General features: G+C 45.3%; 2 protein-coding genes across 5 annotated transcripts in view; one reads left to right on the plus strand and one right to left on the minus strand.

Annotated features, from left to right (window-relative positions):
* The window catches only part of dhrs11a (dehydrogenase/reductase 11a), a 100087-nt gene extending 95688 nt beyond the window's left edge, over positions 1-4399 (plus strand). For both annotated transcript variants that reach the window (XM_059973211.1, XM_059973213.1), the window contains 2 exons: positions 2606-2671; positions 3686-4399. In XM_059973211.1, the coding sequence (XP_059829194.1) occupies positions 2606-2671; positions 3686-3727 (108 nt within the window). In that variant the 3' untranslated portion in view covers positions 3728-4399. The remainder of the gene's footprint in view (positions 1-2605; positions 2672-3685) is intronic.
* Positions 4400-5773: 1374 nt separating this feature from the next.
* Positions 5774-17923, minus strand: part of si:ch211-283g2.1 (sodium- and chloride-dependent GABA transporter ine) — a 122087-nt gene continuing 109937 nt past the window's right edge. Inside the window, exons 11-14 of one of the 3 annotated variants that reach the window (XR_009512796.1) lie at positions 15446-15546; positions 14371-14538; positions 9089-9192; positions 6007-6145 (exon numbers count right to left, since the gene is read on the minus strand). Coding sequence is in view for 2 of the 3 variants with exons in the window: in XM_059973209.1 (XP_059829192.1) it covers positions 5999-6145; positions 14371-14538; positions 15446-15546 (416 nt within the window). In the remaining variant the exon portion in view is untranslated. Of the gene's footprint in view, positions 6146-9088; positions 9193-14370; positions 14539-15445; positions 15644-17923 lie in introns of those variants that run through there. The other 2 variants (XM_059973209.1, XM_059973210.1) reach the window with 2 other exon arrangements.

Here is a 17923-nt window from a genome sequence, read left to right on the forward strand (position 1 = left end):
TGGCCTGAGGTGGGATGCGCACCATTATCAGGATGATGGCGGGAAAAAAATCCCTCGGCAGATAAAATGGCCAGAACTTCACCACAAGATGCTTGAGGTCAGGTGAGCAGAATTGAGACAGAACTGCCATGTCTGTGCACCACGATGAGTTAATCCTAAAGCATACTCCACCTCCTCTACCTTCTAAAAGACAGAGCTGTCCTGTCTTTGTGGACAACAGTGAAGCCATTGGGCTGCAGCGCTATGTCCAAAATGGCGATTGTGAGCAGGGACAACAGTCCCTGGTGTCCCTCTGGTACTGCAATCCTGCTCTGAGGCCTTCAGTTTTATTTTTCAGAGACTGTACATTCACCAGCAGGACAGTCAGGAGCAGGGGACTAAAACCTCTGAGCTTCAGATATACTTGCATACCGACATGTTTTCTGTGCTTCCATTTTCTTAAAGAGGAACTATACTCATGACCTGAGTCTGCCATCTGGGAACTGCTGATATCGTTAGATTTGAGTATCGATAGATTTCTTAAACGTCTTAAATCGACGTTGTTTACTGAAATACACAAAACTGTGTCTGAGGATTTCAGCTGTATTTGTTCTAAATGGGAACATCTATTGATTCCCATTGGAGCTGCACGCAACGGTCGCCACTTGTCAACACCATCTTCAGATTCTGTGCTGTAGTGTACTGTGGCTCCAAGATTCTCCGAAGGTGGCCTCACCACTTCAACATAACATCACAACTCCTGCACTCAAAGGCCACATTTATGAAGGCCAATGTGTCCAAAGCTCTCTCTTCTGGGTGATGAAAAAGGCTTTCAGCACACTGGCCTTTAGGAGTCAGGGCATTGACTATAAAGTTGGCAGGTCACTGTTGCAGATGTACAGGATGCCACTTTTGGCTGCCTTGTATCGAAAAGATGTTATTAAACTGGGAAAAAAATGTAGACATTATTTACAAGGATGCTGTCTGAACTTGTGGGACTCGGTTATAAGGAAAGGTTGGGCAGGCTAGGACTTTATTCCTTAAAGTGAAGGGGAGTGCACAGAGTTTAGGTATCAAGAACTAGAGGGTAAAGGTTTAAGATAAGGTGGGAAAGATTTAAGAGGGACTTGAGAGAGAACTTTTTTTACACGAAGGTATGTCTATGTGAAATGAGCTACCAGTGGTCGAGGCAGGTACAATAACTTTTATAAGGTAGTTGGGCAGGTACATGGAATGGGAAGGTTTAAACTTTAGAAGGTTATGGACCAAACACTCACAAATGGGACTAACTTGGTTTTCAGTATTTTAGTCGGCATGGACCAGATGGAGCAAAATGTCTAATTCTAAGTTGTATGGCTCAACAGACGTTTTTAATAAACCTCCCGATTCCCACAGTTATCTTGTCTATGCCTCTTATGCTGTTCCTATAAAAAAAATATTGCTATTTCTCAGTTCTTTTGCCTCTATTGCATTTGTTCCCAGGACACGGCTTTCCTTTCCAGGGCGTCAGAGATGTCCTCCTTCTTCCTCTTTCCCCTCCTCCACTATTGGTGCTGCCATCACCTGCACCTCCATTTCCAGAACATCCACTCTCATCCCATCTTTCCACCGCTTTAATGGTGATAGCGTTCCTCTGCTCTTTACCTACCTCCCCGTGAGCCTCCACATCCAACCCATCATCCTCAGCAACTTCCATCATCTCCAAAGAGATCCCGCCACTAAACCTATCTTTACCTCGCTCCCTCTCGCCGCTTCCCTTGTCCGTTTGCCTCTCCCCACTAATCTCCCTCTCAGTATTTATCCCTGAAAGCAGCCGAGGTGCTACGCCTGCCTATTCACCTCGTTCCTCACCCCAGGGCAGGTGTAGCATTGAACTGGACCCAAATAGTCCTTCCAGGTGAAGTAAAACTTCACCTGCGAATCTGCTGGGGTTGTCTATTGTCCCGATGTGGTTTCCTCTACACTGGTGAAACCTGTTGCAAATTAGGGGACCACTCTATCAAGCACCCCTGCTCCTTCCACTGACAGTTGAACTTCCCCAGTGGCCAAACATTTTAATTCTGATTCTGATTTGTTGGTCCATGGCCTCCTCTTGTGCTAAGATGTGGCCACCCTGGGTTGGAGGAGCAGCACCTTATCTTCTGTCTGGGGAGCCTCCAACCTGATATTGATTTTTCCTTCTAGTAAAAAGAATTCCCTTCCCTTCCCCTTTCCTTCTATGGCCTCTTACCACTTCACACCTGCCTATCATTCCCCCTCGGTCCCATCTTCCTTCCCTTTCTCCAATGGTCCACTCTGCCCTCCTACCAGATTCTTTCTTCTCTAACCCTTTACCTTTCCCACCCACCTGGCTTCACCTATCACCTTCTAGCTAGCCTCCTTTCCCTCCCCCCCCCACCTGTTTATTCTGGGGTCTTCTCCCTTTTTTCTCAGTCCTGAAGGGTCTCAGCCCAAAATGTCAACTGTTTATTCATTTCCATAGATGCTAAAGTCATAGAGCCATACAACATAACACTCACAAGTTGAGTTCCTCAGCATTTTGTGAGTGTCGTGATATATGGCTCTATGACTCTATGGTTCTACCAATAAATTTTCTCCCTGTAATTTTTTTGTTTGTTTTTTGAAGGTTCTGAGTGGAGAGGACGTCTCCTCTGCTGTGATATTTGCCCTCAGTGCTCCGCCGAATTTGAATGTAAGAGAATTTAACTGGTATCTCTATCTGCTGTGTTAACTTGTAAATTTATTTCAAGTGATAGCACTTAACTAACTTAATCTCACTAAGACATTCGCCTGTTTAATATTTTTTTAAAGTATACTTTGTATTTCTTGTATTTTTTATGAGCAATGACTGTGATGGAATACATCACAAATAATCAAAACTACCAGTGTTGCTTTTAAAAGAATACACTTGAGAAGTGTTTAAGAGGGTGTGTTCAATGATGGGAAGACCTTAGACTGTGGTCCTCCATGAAATCTTTATTTTCAAGCTTGAGAAAGTATCCCTGTGCCCTGTGATGGATGTCCCATTGCACTGGAAGACAAAGTTAGGGCAGTCCAGAGGGCATTTTTTCACCAGGTTATTGATTTTCCAGCAGCAGCTGATGTTTATCATTTGGCTGCTCATTGCTAGGAACAGCCCGGAGACCAGAGAGTCTTCTGCTGCACAGCACCATGGGATGAACATTAACAAGAACCCTTGTGTCCTTTTCAGAGCTTCTTGCCAAGAGCACAGTCCACAAAGGAGTAGGCAGTCAAGTTTACACCACAGGTGTCTAGAGGGCATAGTGCATTGGGAGTGAGTCTCTGATCATGCCTATTTTGATAAATCTGCAATAAGCAGATTCTCTCATTGCCTATTGCTATCTTTGGCAAGAAAAAAAATCTGCACTTTAGTTGATCAATTGCCCCAAATCATCTTGATACTTAATTTGTGCAGGTGGTGAGATGATATGGGGCTACTCTGGGTCATCAGCTTGACACACAGAGAAATATTTGGTTTCTGTGGGTTTGTTTTCCATGTTGTCCCAATTATTCATTTGCATGAATTCCTTTGGAAACCCTTGTAAGTGCTGCAGAAAGAATATAAGGATATAATCTTGATGTTTTAATATTGTAAATAACTGCACTCTCTGTCAGGATAAGTGAACTGAAAACAAATATTGTATATCTGCAAAAATGAACTCAAAGCCTTTTCTTTCCTGTCTAGGTTGGAGAAATTACCATTCGACCAGTGAAGCAAAGTTGGTAATGGCACTTGATCCACTGAGCTAAAATACATTGTTATCACTGATGAGAAGCTATAGTCAAATGCGATGTTTTCTAAAGCTTTAGCTTTCCAATTAACAGATAGACATTGGTGACAAGTTCAATATATAATGTCACCAATTAGTACTCAAATTAGTATTCAGATCGAGCACTCAAAAGTGCCCAGTCTGTACTCAAATTCCCCTCCTAATTTGTATACTAAACTAAGAATCAGTTCTCCATTTGAGATGTCTTGTGTTCTTAATTCTCTTGTGTACACCATTTTCTGTATTTAGCAGTTGATGGCCTATTTGTTGACCTGGTTGAATATGAAGGCCTTGGTTCAATTGGCAACTGTAGCTGCAACTTAGCAGACATCATCTCTGCATTGATGTGACATTGATATCTTGATGTAGTTACTACTAACAGAGAAGCTGTCCATCCTCTAATTGGGAATAATTTAGTTTATTTTTAAATCACAATCACCCTTATTGAGCTCCATTGCTTTCTGCACTTGCTATGATGCAATACCTGGTCTTATATAGTAATGAAGCTTCTCTCTTGTATCACAAACTAAAGATATTTGAAATCGATGCCCAGTTTGCTAATGAAGCTGGAGTGTAATAATTAACCACTGAATTGTGTACTGCTTCACTAAATAAAGCATTTAAATGTGTTTTAAGTGTTTTAATCATTAGCCTTTAATGGATGGTTTGTACTGTGAATTTTTCAAAATTGTTACTTGCCTTCTGGTCTGGCTGTTGAGACAAAGGCACAAAAATCATTACAAATGTTCGACTCCTATAGTTCGGAATTAATTGTTTACCTAAATCATTTGGAATAGTGATCATTATCTTTCTTTCACAGAGAAAAAAAAGCCCTTGAACTGTGATTCTTTGGAGTGAAACGAGAGTATTAAAAAATTGGTGGCTGTGTGGATTTGCACTGCCCTTGGTGTCTGTGGTTTCCTCTGTCACTCTGTCACACACATGAGGTGCGGCCTGCGGAGTCGAGTTAAACATTTGCATCCTTGAGCATGTGTGGCTAATCCAGCCGAGCTGTCAGTCGGCCGTCCTTTGCCTGTGGAAGCCCTTCACCCTGGCTTCTGGATGTCTGCTCCTCTCCCCAAGCCTGCACACACTCTGCAGCATTTACAGTACACCTACGTTCATTTTGAGAACCTGGGACACAGGCTCGAGAACTTCAATCTCTTTTAAGTCCCCTCCCTGTCCTTTGGAAGCCCATTTCATACGGGCCGGCACGTAGCCACCAGTATTTGCTCCAAGGATGTTGGGGAATTTGTGTTTCGCCTGCATAAATTTTAGTCTCGAGAAAGAAACATCCCAGAAGATTTTTTTTACGTGGAATATACGCGCAATAGAGGTTCACGTGATCTTAGTCAGCAGTCCACGCATGCAGCCGGTGGAAATACTTGCCCCAGCTGTTGGTTAATCTGTTCAACCAGCCAGAAAACCTCACAACAATCTAAGTTTAACTGGATTGAACAAAACAAAAACAGAAGTCGTTGAGCTTTTCACAAGAATTGCTTGTGAAAAACGTAAACTCTTGTGATGGGAACTTGGTACTGCCGTACGTAAAATTTCCGTCAGCAAATTCCAAGCGTTCTTGACTACCTGGTTATAAAGTTTTTGTGCAACGCTTCTCCCCGACCATTCAAGCACTGACATTGAAAGTAAAATGAACAAGCAGCACAAGAGGATTCTGCAGATAACGGAGCCATTATCCCGAGGCCACGCTCACGTCGACCGGGAGGTTGGTTACTGTACTTCGCCTCCCGGCGCCGCCTCCTGTGTTTGGCGTGGAACTGGGACTTCACAGCGGGTGTGCAGAGCTGCCAAATTGCAGTCAGTTGCGCCCTCCAGCCCCGGGAATTTTTGGCTCCTCTCGGTGTAATTACACATTCTCGGGACTGCTGCCACCGAGAGTTTTGTAAAATATTCCGCGAGTCGGGGTGTCCAGACTGACCGAGAATTTCCTGGCGCTGTACCTATACTCCATGGACTCGCATAAAACAAACCCACATCTGCGATGAAATTACAACATTTTACTTTATTGAACGTATGAACTTTCGTAACAACAGCCGAGACGTCTAGACGCTGAGTCTAGTCGGACCTGACTCCAGACCGGCAACCTGGATCTCGAAGCTGGTTCTTAATACGAATGATGCGTTCCGGTGGGCGAGTAATAAATAAATTAGCCTGAATCTGAACCCGATCCAAATCGGACCAGCAGTGCTTCCGAAGTAACCCCGGAGTTAAACAAGCGTGCTCTTTAATACGTCGACTTGCGGCGGTGGCGACATTTCCCCCGTTGAAACCGCAAAGGCAGTCTCAGTGACAGCGGCGTCGGTCGGTTTCAACTCGCGGGTGAGAGCCACAGGAACGATTGATTTACTTAACCTCTGAAAAGAAACCAGAGCAAAAAGTTACCTTAGGTCCAAGTGAAGCCTAGCCTTAAGACACGGGAAATATCCGAGTCCCATGTATGAATGGGCTATACATGAACCGATTAAGCCAAGGAGCTAATTGTGCTCATTGAAGCAAAAAGCATCCAACTACACAACAATCATTTTCCATCCTTGGCTCCAGTGATCCAGTTTAACTACATGCTTGCAGAGGGCTCAGATTTGCATAAAAACCACTTCTCTCAGACAACTGGAGCATTCACATTTACGCCAATTGAAACTAAATCATATATCTCAATTTCTTCAATGACCTATCTGCTTCTTTAAACGTTCGCAGGGGATTCACCACCCACAGCAGGAATTCAGGGTACGTGGAGCGGAGAAATTGGGACGGTTAATACCTCATCAACAGTTAATACCGGAGAGGTCTAGCTATGTCCGGGTGCAAGGGGTCTGAGTGAAGAGAGAAAAAAACAACAGAAGTGAAGACAATAGAAGAAGAGCCAGCATCACGGGGGCTTGAAATCCATGAAGATAATTCGTGGGGAATAAAGAAAAATATTCCTCTCAAGACCAGATCAGTCCCAATGCAGGGGTCTGACCCGACGCATTGACAGTTTCCCACCAAATATTGGGCAGCCTGCTGAGTGCCTCCAGCAGATGGTTTGTTGCTCCAGATTCCAACATCTTGCAGTCTCTTGTAGAGATTGGTTGCTTGGGGAGAGGGGGAGGTGGAATCAGGTAGATAGTAAAGGTCCAGGAATAGCGGTGAAATGATTGGGAAGAAATAAAAGGGAAGGAAACGATGGCTAACTGTTAGAATTCAAGAGCTGCTGAAAGTTCGTAAAGATGTTCTATTAAAGGTATTTTCCATGCTATTACAGCACTTGGCTGTGTTATAGATGAGTAAGGATCTAAAGCATCACATTAACAGAATTGGCCTGAGTTGTGGGGTTCATTGCTGATAATGAGGATTTCATTACTGCGGATATCAAACCTTCGCAGATACCATATTAACCTCCAGGAAAAAAAAAACAAATCTAAAGAAAGTCTTTCAAAATCTAAGCCTGAATTATTTGTGAAACAGAAACAGGGAAAATGGAAACAATTGGAAATTGAGAAGTCTAAATGCTGGCAGTGAATACTCTACCCCCAGCATCTGGGAAGAAAATATGCTGTTAACTGGAAACAGAAGAGAAACAAACTAAACCCAGTGAAGATGATAGGACAAACGGTTAAAATATACATGGTAATGTATGGAAAACACTTTCCCTCCCATCTAATGGTGGTGAAGTCTCAATTTTCAGTCATTTAAAGTAAAGCCTGCTAGCCTCTCTCACAGAGAGTTGGGGTTTCAGAGTACTTTCTGCAATGTCTGAAAACGCCAGGCCGATATCTTTAGGTATTCTTATTTTCAGAGCTATGGACGTGATCGGCAGCACCATGAGAGCGCATTTTGATCGGTTGCATCACAGTCTCCAGCGCACAGAGTCACAAGAGGCTCTAGATGGGCTGTAGTCGCAGCCAGTTCAATCACGGGCACAGCCCTCCCAAACCTCAGAGACATCTTTAGAAGGAGACCCAAGTAGGTGGCATCCCTCACGAAGGACCCTCACTATCCAGGTTACTACCATCAGGGATGAGGTACGTGAGCCGGAAGACCTAAACTCAGTAATCGAGGAACAATCTTCTGATCAGTCCATTGACACTTCTTCATTATTCCTTTCCATCTGCACTCTATAATTTGCAGTCATTTTATGTCTCATCACTGTGCTGTGCCACAAAGCCAAAAAAAAAAAAAATCACCTCACTTGAGTCAGTGATTCTGATTTTGAAAGTAATTCTCCAGGTGAGCTGGAAAGGAAGGAGTGAGAAGACATGTTGGATATAAAAGGGAAAGTGAAGCCCTCACCATGGAGAGCTGGAAAGCCCAAAATGAACTGCACAGCCAGATGGCAACTGTGAGGCTAAAGAACATTAAGGCCACCTAATGAGGCAACATTAGCTCCAAAAACGTACCATGTAATATCACTTTGCCCATCACAATATTGGGAAAATGTTATCCTTGCAGATAAAAAAAAGATACCAAGTTTGCTGAATTAAAAATAGAGAATGCTGGAAGGGTCCTGAAGAGAGAAATGCCACCTTAGTGTCTTGGCTGTAAATTTGAGCTAACAGAAGGCTCACAGGTTAAACCTTTCTTTTATTCAATTCTCTTTTCAGGTCCTGTTTTTTTCCAGCTCTAATTCACATCATCAAGAGAATCAAAACAAAATATATTATTTTTAAAATTATTACATTAAATAGAATGTGCTATTAAAAATATATTAGATGCTAATGAAGCAAAACAGTCTCCCTGGGTTTGAATTCAGTTGCTAATCTGGAATAAATAGTTCAATTGGGGAGCCCTGATTGCAATGAGGTGGCGCCACCAGGTGGCCATTTTGGGTAAGTATCTCCCAGTGCCTTCAAGTGAGGGCAACTGTGAGCTCACAGTCATATTACTATTAGTTTTTAAATGGCATGCTGATGGGTTTCTGCATCTCTGGTCCTCTAATCACTTAGAGATGAAGCAATGTTTTTAAATCATAGTTGCAAATCTTCTTCACTTTATTTCTCAAAGGTTGGTGGAGTCGATCTTTGGTTTTAAAGCAAGGGAGGGGGCTGATTCATGATAAGCGAAGGGGTGAAAGGTTACCAGCATACATGAGAATGCAGAATGGAGGTTACAGTGAGATCAGTTTAGGTCTCAGTAAATGGTGGTGCAGGTTATATTTCATTCTGCTGTTTGTCCTGTTCTACCTCAGTACACTGTGTAATGATTTGATCTGTATGGACAGTATGCAAGACAACCTTTTCATTGTATCTTGGTACATGTGACAATAATAAACCAATTGCAGACTTGAAAGGCTGAGAGGCCTACTCCTGCTTTTAACGTACCTGTGTCCTTCTCAGGAAGCCATTTTCTGAGAAATCTGATCACTGAGTGATGCACCATCAATAACTCACTCTGAGACGTAAGGCGAGATATCGGCTTTTATTGACTGGAAGAAGGAACCAGGAGTGAGTGACCATTATACTACGTCCTGGAGACTGAGAGGCCGAGCATAGGCCTCAGATCACCTTTATACCAGGGTCTGTGGGAGGAGCCACAGGAGCAGTCAGCAGGGGGCGTGTCCAGACAGGCACACGTAGTTCACCCCACTGAGTGCCACGTGGCTTAAGTTCGAAGTTCAAAGTACGTTTATTATCAAAGTATGTATACATTATACAGCCTTGAGATTCGTCTCCTTACTGGCAGGTATAAAACAAAGAAACCCAGAACAAACCCATTAAAAAGAAAGACCGTCAGAGACCCAAAGTGCAGAGGAAAAAACAACAAATCATGTAAATTCCATCTAATCCAGAGAAAATTGTGTGCTGTATGCAACTACTTCCTGATCAAAATATGGCAGGTGTGAAGATCAGCTGAGGCTTTGTGCTGAGATTCACTCATGGCTGATTTGTGTGGTGGTGTTATTCCCTGTATGGCGTTCCATTTGGAGACATGCAGGAGACAGAGCTCAATATCCTGGACCACACATACGAAATGCTGGAGGAACCCAGCAGGCCAAGCAGTCAACATTTCGGGCCGAAAAACTTCTTCACGTGCCTCGGAGAAGGGTCTCGGCCCGAACCATCGACTGTTTACTCTTTTCCATAGACGCCGCCTGACCTGCTGAGCTCCTCCAGCGTTTCGTGTGCGGTGTTTTGGATTTTCCAGATTTTCCTCGGTCTGTCAACATCCTGGAGGTCATTGGGTACTCCTGGGGAAACCATAATCACAGTCCTCCAGCGATGAGTTCAGATAACAAAAATATCTGTCAAAATAAATCTATGTGGCTCACTTCCTTTACCGTCACTGACTTGTCTCTCCCTTCTACTGATGTGCTTTGAGTGAGTGTGTGTGTGTATGTGTGTGAGAGAGAGAGAGAGAGAGAGAGAGAGAGAACAAACTGAAACGGGCTCCCTTGGTCCATGCCTATTATAAAGCATCCATTTTTACCCTAACCCCTTCTCCACCCAGTCCTCTCAGATTCTACCACTTATTTACACACTAGGGCAATTTACCAACAATCCACTTGATTTGGGGAAGTGGGAGGAAATTAGGACAACCAGGGGAAACCTGTGTAGTTGCAGGGAGGGCGTGCAAACTCTGCGCAAACAGGCATCATTGGAGGTCGGAATTGAACCGGGGTCACTGGAACCACAAGGGAGTTGATAAACCACTGTTATACAGTTGGCCTCTAATCTACCCCTTCCTTTTCTCCACAAGTGCCCACCTTCTCCCTGACACCCACTCATCACTGGAGCTGTCATTAGAGCTGATATTCACTGCTCCAGAACAAGTACTGTGGTGCCCAGATACCTGAAGGATCAGTGGATCCAGCCAAATATGTACTTGGCTCAGGCCTTTGACAGACTCCCAAGTGAGGAAGACTGTGCAGGACATTAACATTTTGTTTTAAGGATGAGACCATTATAGGGCCAGCATTTTCTGTACATCCCTAAACTGCCCCCGGGAAGGTATCAGTGAGCGACTTTGAAAAGCTGCAGTCTGACTGGTGAAAGGTACTGACCGGTCCTGGGATTGGATGTCAGTGTGGGCAGGAGGCTCGTGGACCGGCGAGTGGGCAAGACCAGAGCTTGAGCTGGAGTTTGGGGTCCTGTTATTGGCCAGTCCTGGGGTTGACACCAAAGATCAAAGCCCGAAGTTTGAGCAGAAGTCCAGAATTCGAAGCCCGGAGACCGGAGCTGCCAGTCCTGGGGTTGGAGGACTGCCTGCGTAGATGAGTGGGTGGGAGGGAGGAAAGTGGGGGAGGGGTTGTTTTGCTGTTGTTATTTTGTTGCTTGTTCTGTTCTGTTCTTTTTTGTGTGTGTATTTAGTGTTGTTCTGCCGAGTACTGTGAACGTGCAATGTTGGCATTAGAATATGAGGCGATACTTGCGGGCAGCCCCCAGCACATCTTTAGGTCGTGTTGGTTGTTAAAGCAAATGACACATTTCATGGTTTCTCTTCAACGGACACGTGATAAATGTGAATGTTTGAATCTGAACATCACTGCACTGCTGGGGAAAGGGAGTTCCAGGATTTGGACCCAGGGACCAGCAAAATGGTTCCATCAGGCAGGTATGTGACTTGGAAGGGAGTCACCTGGGCGGTGGAGTTCCTTTGGCCTCCTGGGAGTTAGAGTTCATAGCTCTGGGTGAGTGACAGCAGCCTGTTTTGTAGATGGTGTTCTGGTCGGGTGGCAGAGGGAATGAATGTTTGGGATGGAAGAAATGGGTATTGGTTTCTTACTGTAACACGTACTGTGAAAAGCCTGCGTTGCATACTGTTCATTCAAATCAAATCATTGCAGAGCGTGTTGAGGCAGTACAAGGGAAAATGACGACAATTCAGAATAAAGAGGAAGTGCAGTGCAGGTAAAGTGCAAGATCATAGGGAAGTAGATTTTGAGGTAGAGTCCCTTATCGTATGAGGGAGCGGTTTAATAGTCTTATAACAGCGGGGCGGAAGCTGCCCTGCTGCCTGGTAGTCTGTGCTTTCAGTCTTTTCTACTGCTCGATGGAAGAAGGGAGGCAGGAGACCATCCAGGGTGGGGGAGGGTGACTTCTTAGTCCTGGGTGGCTCTGCGTTCACATCTAGGTGAGTTAAAGTATTCCATCAGATGACTCCCCTGCAGATGCTGAAAGCGTTTCTGGGTGGCAGGAGATCACTGCTGGTTACCTAGCTTCTGATCTGCGCTTGTAGCTATGGCGTTTATGTGTCCGAGTCTCTGATCAAGGGATGCTGATGGCGTGGGCCATGGAAATGAATGCCCAGGGAAGATGGCAAGACTTCCTCTTGTTAGAACTGACCACTGCCTGGCACTTCCCTAGCATAACTATTACTTGGTATTTATGCCTTGTCTCGCTGTACGCAGGCATGGACTGCCTCATCGTCCGAGGAGTTGAGAGTGCAATTGGACATTGTGCAGTCATCAACAAAAATCCTCACTTCTGACTTATTGAGGGAAGGTCCTTGATGGTGCGGCTGAACGTGGCTGGGCCTAGGACACTGCTCTGAGACTGAGCATAAAACTATTCAATCCATGTTTAACTTTCACACCCTCCTGTTCATCTCCATCTACCCCGTCCTGTGGTGTGACCCAGCATTTCCAGGAGTGTGTTCCAGTTCCTTCGATATGGATCGGACCCTTTTAACAACAGTCATCATTTGCACTGAAGAAACTCTGTTGATGGAAAGGAATATTCTCAAAGTATTCTCAACAAAGTTTGTCATTTACCCACAGAAGGAGATGAATAAAAGCATGGCCAGACGGCTAGGTTTCAAACTTCTGGTTAAGATGTTGCTACCAAACGCGTACAACAGCCCTCTGGTAGCTAAAAAGATAAGAAATTTGACTCAAAACATCACTATCACATATCCCAAACTCCTTATCCCATATTCTTAATTGTCACTTAGAACCTAACCCTCTGATTGCTCTTTTTGGTACCTTGGGTGAGAGGGATATACCTTTGTGTCCGACTAAATGTCGAGCATTATCTTTTGCTTCTCTTTTGGCTAGACATTTAATTCTTCTTATGTTGCCCCACCCACTCATGTTCAATGGCTCAATGATATTATGTCCTGTTTAGACCTTGAAACAATTCACTACTCACTTCTTAATTCGGACATAAAGTTTCCTAAGGTGTGGGGACCTTCTCTTGAATATTTCCATAACTTTTCTTTAGTTTAAGTTTTTTTTCAGTCCCTTACTTTCAGCTTTCTTTTTCCGTGGCATTATTATCTTTTGTTCTTATTTTCATTTACAGTTTTGGGGGTTTGAATGCTCCAATTTATATTTCCTACATCTTGCAGTGGTTGGTCTGGAGTTTTTTTTTCTGTGGGGGGTGGGGGTGGATACTAACTCTACATGACTTTATTTTGGGTGCTTTTTCATCATTATTTTGAACCATATTATTACTGTATGTTTATCTTGCACTGTATTAATCTCTTGTAGTTTTTGTCACATAAAAAGATGCATAAAAAGATCAATTTTTTAAGAAATCACTAAAAACACCTTTTCTCAGGTAATCTGTGTTAAATCATTGCTGCAAACAGTGAAGGGGCGAGCGATGGTGAGGCGAGTTCAGGGGATGGTGTGTTGCAGAATCGTTGCAGATGCAGTTCTGATGCCGTTATGAATGGCCTGGGTGTAAGGTTGGATTGCTCTGACTGCCAAGCTGATCTGAAGTGCTTGAGAGCGGCTTCGGGCTGGGCGGAGAAATTTGGGCCCCGAGCGAGGCACTGGGCCGTGTGGCCTAGGCCTGGAGCCATCCGCGACAGCCGGGTACAAGTGGGAGGTACGATTTGCTGTCTAGACAATTTAAGCACCAGCCCAGATCGGAGGCAAGAGCCGATTTCACTCGCTCTCCATGTTGTTCACTCCTCCCTCCAGGGTACTGGAGCCTTACGCTGCCCATTGTTTGATCAATTTAAATGCTGACTCAGATAGACAGAAAAGACAGGGTATCGGGATCCAAGATGAGAGCTGATTTTGCTCTTTCTCCATGATGGTCACTCCTCTCTCCATGGTACTGAGGCTATGAAAACTGCCCGGCTGGTTGCTGTAATCCGTGCCTGCTAATATGATGAACTGATAAGTGAGGCTTTGGGCCTACTCCATGCTGCTCTGAGGTCTGAATCTGAGGACTCAATTTTGGTTCAGGACGTAGTTGTTCACTTCAATTGTTCACATAATTTTTAATTTTTTTCTTTCTCTTGCTCATTGGGTGTTGGTCTTTTTTAAAAAAAATTTTTCTTTAATTGGGTTCTTTCAGGTTTCTTGCTTTGTGGCTGCATGTGAGCAAACAAATCTTAAGGTTGTGTAATTTATACAGATTTTGATAATAAACGTACTTGAATCTTGAGGAGTGAATGAGGAAGGAAGCAGGCAGATGGAGGGGTTTAGGGAGAGATTCCCGAGCTTGGGGCTTTAACAGTGGTCAAAGCTTCTGCTTAGTTCAGGGATGTGTTCTTCAACCGGAATCTTTAATCGGCCTCTATTTCCCCGGATGCCCGTCCACCTGCTGAGCGCTTCCAGCATTTTGCGTTGAAGTGCAGACGAGCTGGCTTACCCACACTCTGCTTTCAGGGCCGTCTACGGCCACTGACACCTGCTGATGGGGCAACTCACCTGGCAGAAGGAGCCTTTGGATGTGAGCATTGTGTGGAGAGCGCCAATCGGAATCCAAACCAGCGAAGCGAGGGCAACAAACCAGCCGAGGCCCTGGGCCCACCCCGGGTAGATGTAGGTGCCGTAACGTGCAGGCTCAAATTCAAGGACAACGCACACAGCGAGGATCTGAGGGGGGCAGATGAAAGGGCCAAGGAATTAAAGAACCAAAACATCCAAATTCATGCAGTGTTCTGCCAACAATTTCTGACAGTAATTCTGGATGATTATATTTCGCGTTAGAAGAACTTAATAGTGAGGGGCAAAAGAATTTGCGGAAACCAAAATATTACTGGCGGGCTGATGCAATGACCAGAGCTTCTGCAAGGAGCTCATCCACAAAGCAGAATCACAAACTGTTCAAGACATCAGTCCTGGCAGCTACCTTGGGAGGACATTGATGCTTCTAGTAATAAGCAGAGATAAACCAATTTAATTGAGACCAGAGTGGATTAAAAAAGTTAATATATAGCAATATAAGTTAAATTAGCTGGACCCACTAATGTTGCTCATATTTCCTTATGATGTGGAGGAGGCCATTCAGCCCGTCAACTCTACACTGTCTGTTAGAGCAAATCCATCCATCCTGACCCCTACTTATTTTGCTTGTGACCCATTGTGTCTCCCACACCCATCCACTCCCCTTCGGATTCTTTCGCCTCTGAGTCCGGGCGCTCACAGCAGCCATTCATTCCACCTGCATGTCTTTGTGGCCTGGGAGGAACTGGAGGCACCCGGGAGAAACCAACTCGGCCACTGGCGGGGCATGCGAACTCCACACAGACAGCGCTTGAGGTCAGAGGCCGAGTTGAGTTGCTGGAGCGGTGTGGCAGCTTCGCCTCTCCAAGCTTTGTGGATTTTATTTCATATTTCCAGTATCTATACTGCTTTAAATATTCAATTACAATAGGCCTGGGCCTGCCGCCATCAAGCCAAATCTTTGCTCATCAAAAGTCATTGGTTAAAACTAGACTCAAATGCCGCAGGGCCATGTGACGTACACTTTAAAATCTTGAACCAGGTAATGTGAACTTACCAGTACCAGTATGGGAGACAGCACAAGCCAGCACACACGGATGTAAATGTTTGGTGGTTTTCCCAGCATCTCTGTGATGTTCTGTGACAACCGAGAGACTCCTTCAAAACAGGAAACCGTCATTTGTAAAATCACGCCGCAATTTCCACGGGCAATAACAACGTAATGCCGGGCCAGGGTGTTTCAAATCAAAAGGACCTGTTCGAAAACAAAACAGGTTTTGCATTCTAGCAATCGCCCGCTTTAAATGAACTGGTATCATGGCAGAAAGGGTCTGGAAGACTTTGACAAGGTTTGGCAGCAGTTGGAGCCACTAAAAGGATTCAGCGTCAGTGACGGATTTTCGATGTTGATGCAGTGTGGGTCAGAAAAGTATATCCCCTGCTCGCTGTCAATCAAGGCTGGCGCACCTCGCGGATGCATGCTTATCCCGCTGCTCTCCTCTCTCTATACCCACAAATGCGTGTCTAGTCACAGCTCAAACGGTACCTGTAAATTTTCCGGTGACACTATTATTGTCGGCAGAATTTCGGATGGTGACGAAGAGGCGTACCGGAGCGAGGTGGATCAGCTGGTTGAGTGGTGTTGTAACAACAGTGCCAGTAAGACCAAAGAATGAATTGTGGATTTCAGGAAGGGGAAGTCAAGGGAATACGCACCAGTCCAGTCCTCAAGGAGGGATCAGAGGAGGAAAGGGTGAGCAGTTTCACCTGAGTGTCAACATCTCTGAAGATCTACCCTGGGCTCAACATTTTGATGCAATTACAAAGAAGGCATGACAGCAGCTAAATTTCATTAAGAGTTTGGGAGAATTAATATGTTACCAGCTCTTGCAAATTTCTACAGATACACTGTGGGGAGCATCCTAACAGGCTGCATCTTCTTTTGGAAGAGGTCAGCGAGGCTTTGAAAGGAAGTGCGGTGGCGGCCGTTTTCAAATTGTCCAATTGCGTCTCAGATCGGAGTTCTGAGAGGCGGGACTACGCAGGTGCGTGAGGAGGCCTGGGAAGGAGGGAAGATATAAAAAGAACGCAGCCTTAAGAAGCGGGCAGCGGAGTGCACCGGGAGCAGAGTGTTGGGCTTGGGCTCAGGGGGCTTAGGCGGAGGAGTGCACAGTCGGCTTATCTTTTAGTTCTTGTATTTTCAATTATTTGGGAGGCATGAGTGTGAGGGCAGCTTGTTGTTCTCGGTGTCGGATGTGGGAGGTCCTGGAGTCTCTGAGCCTCCCGGACGTCCACATCTGCTCCAGCTGCGCCGAACTGCAGCTCCTGAGGGACCGAGTTAGGGAACTGGAGCTGCAGCTCGATGACCTTCGCCTGGTCAGGGAGAGTGAGGAGGTGATAGAGAGGAGTTACAGGCAGGTGGTCACTCCGGGGCCACGGGAGGCAGATAGGTGGGTCACGGTCAGGAAGGGGAAGAGGCAGGTACTAGAGAGTACCCCAGTGGCTGTACCCCTTGACAATAAGTACTCATGTTTGAGTACTGTTGGGGGGGACAGCCTGCCTGGTGGAAGTGACAGTGGCCGGGCCTCCAGCACAAAGGACGGCCCCGTAGCTCAGAAGGGTAGGGATAGAAGAAAGAGGACCATAGTAATAGGGGACTCGATAGTCAGGGGTTCAGACAGGCGGTTCTGTGGAGGTGATCGGGAGTCCCGGATGGTAATTTGCCTCCCTGGTGCCAGGGTTCGGGACGTTTCTGATCGCGTCCAAGATATCCTGAAGTGGGAGGGTGAGGAGCCAGAGGTCGTGGTACATGTAGGTACCAATGACATAGGAAGGAAAGGGGAAGAGGTCCTGAAATGAGAGTATAGGGAGTTAGGAAGGCAGTTAAGAAGAAGGACTGCAAAGGTAGTAATCTCGGGATTACTGCCTGTGCCACGCGACAGTGAGAGTAGAAATGGAATTAGGTGGACGATGAATGCGTGGCTGAGGGATTGGAGCAGGGGGCAGGGATTCAAGTTTCTGGATCATTGGGACCTCTTCTGGGGCAGGCATGACCTGTTCAAGAAGGATGGGTTACACTTGAATCCTGGGGGGACCAATATCCTAGCGGGGAGGTTTGCTAGAGCTACAGGGCAGACTTTAAACTAGTAAGATGGGGGGGGGGGTGGGAATCAATTTGAGGAAACTATGGGAGAGGAGGTTAGTTCACCAGTAGAGCAAGTAAAGAGACAGTGTGTGAGGGAGGAAAGGCAGGTGATGGAGAAGGGATGCGCTCAGCCCAAAGATGTAGGGGAGAAGAAAGAAAAGGATAATAAATTTGAATGCATTGTTAGGGATGAAAAGAGAGGAGGAGGTGGAGAGTATCTTAAATGTATCTATTTTAATGCTAGGAGCATTGTAAGAAAGGTGGATGAGCTTAAAGCGTGGATTGATACCTGGAATTATGATGTTGTAGCTATTAGTGAAACATGGTTGTAGGAAGGGTGTGATTGGCAACTAAATATTCCTGGATTTAGTTGCTTCAGGTGTGATAGAG

The sequence above is a fragment of the Hypanus sabinus genome, chromosome 6 (assembly GCF_030144855.1).
Source record: "Hypanus sabinus isolate sHypSab1 chromosome 6, sHypSab1.hap1, whole genome shotgun sequence".
In the NCBI taxonomy this organism is placed as follows: domain Eukaryota; kingdom Metazoa; phylum Chordata; class Chondrichthyes; order Myliobatiformes; family Dasyatidae; genus Hypanus; species Hypanus sabinus.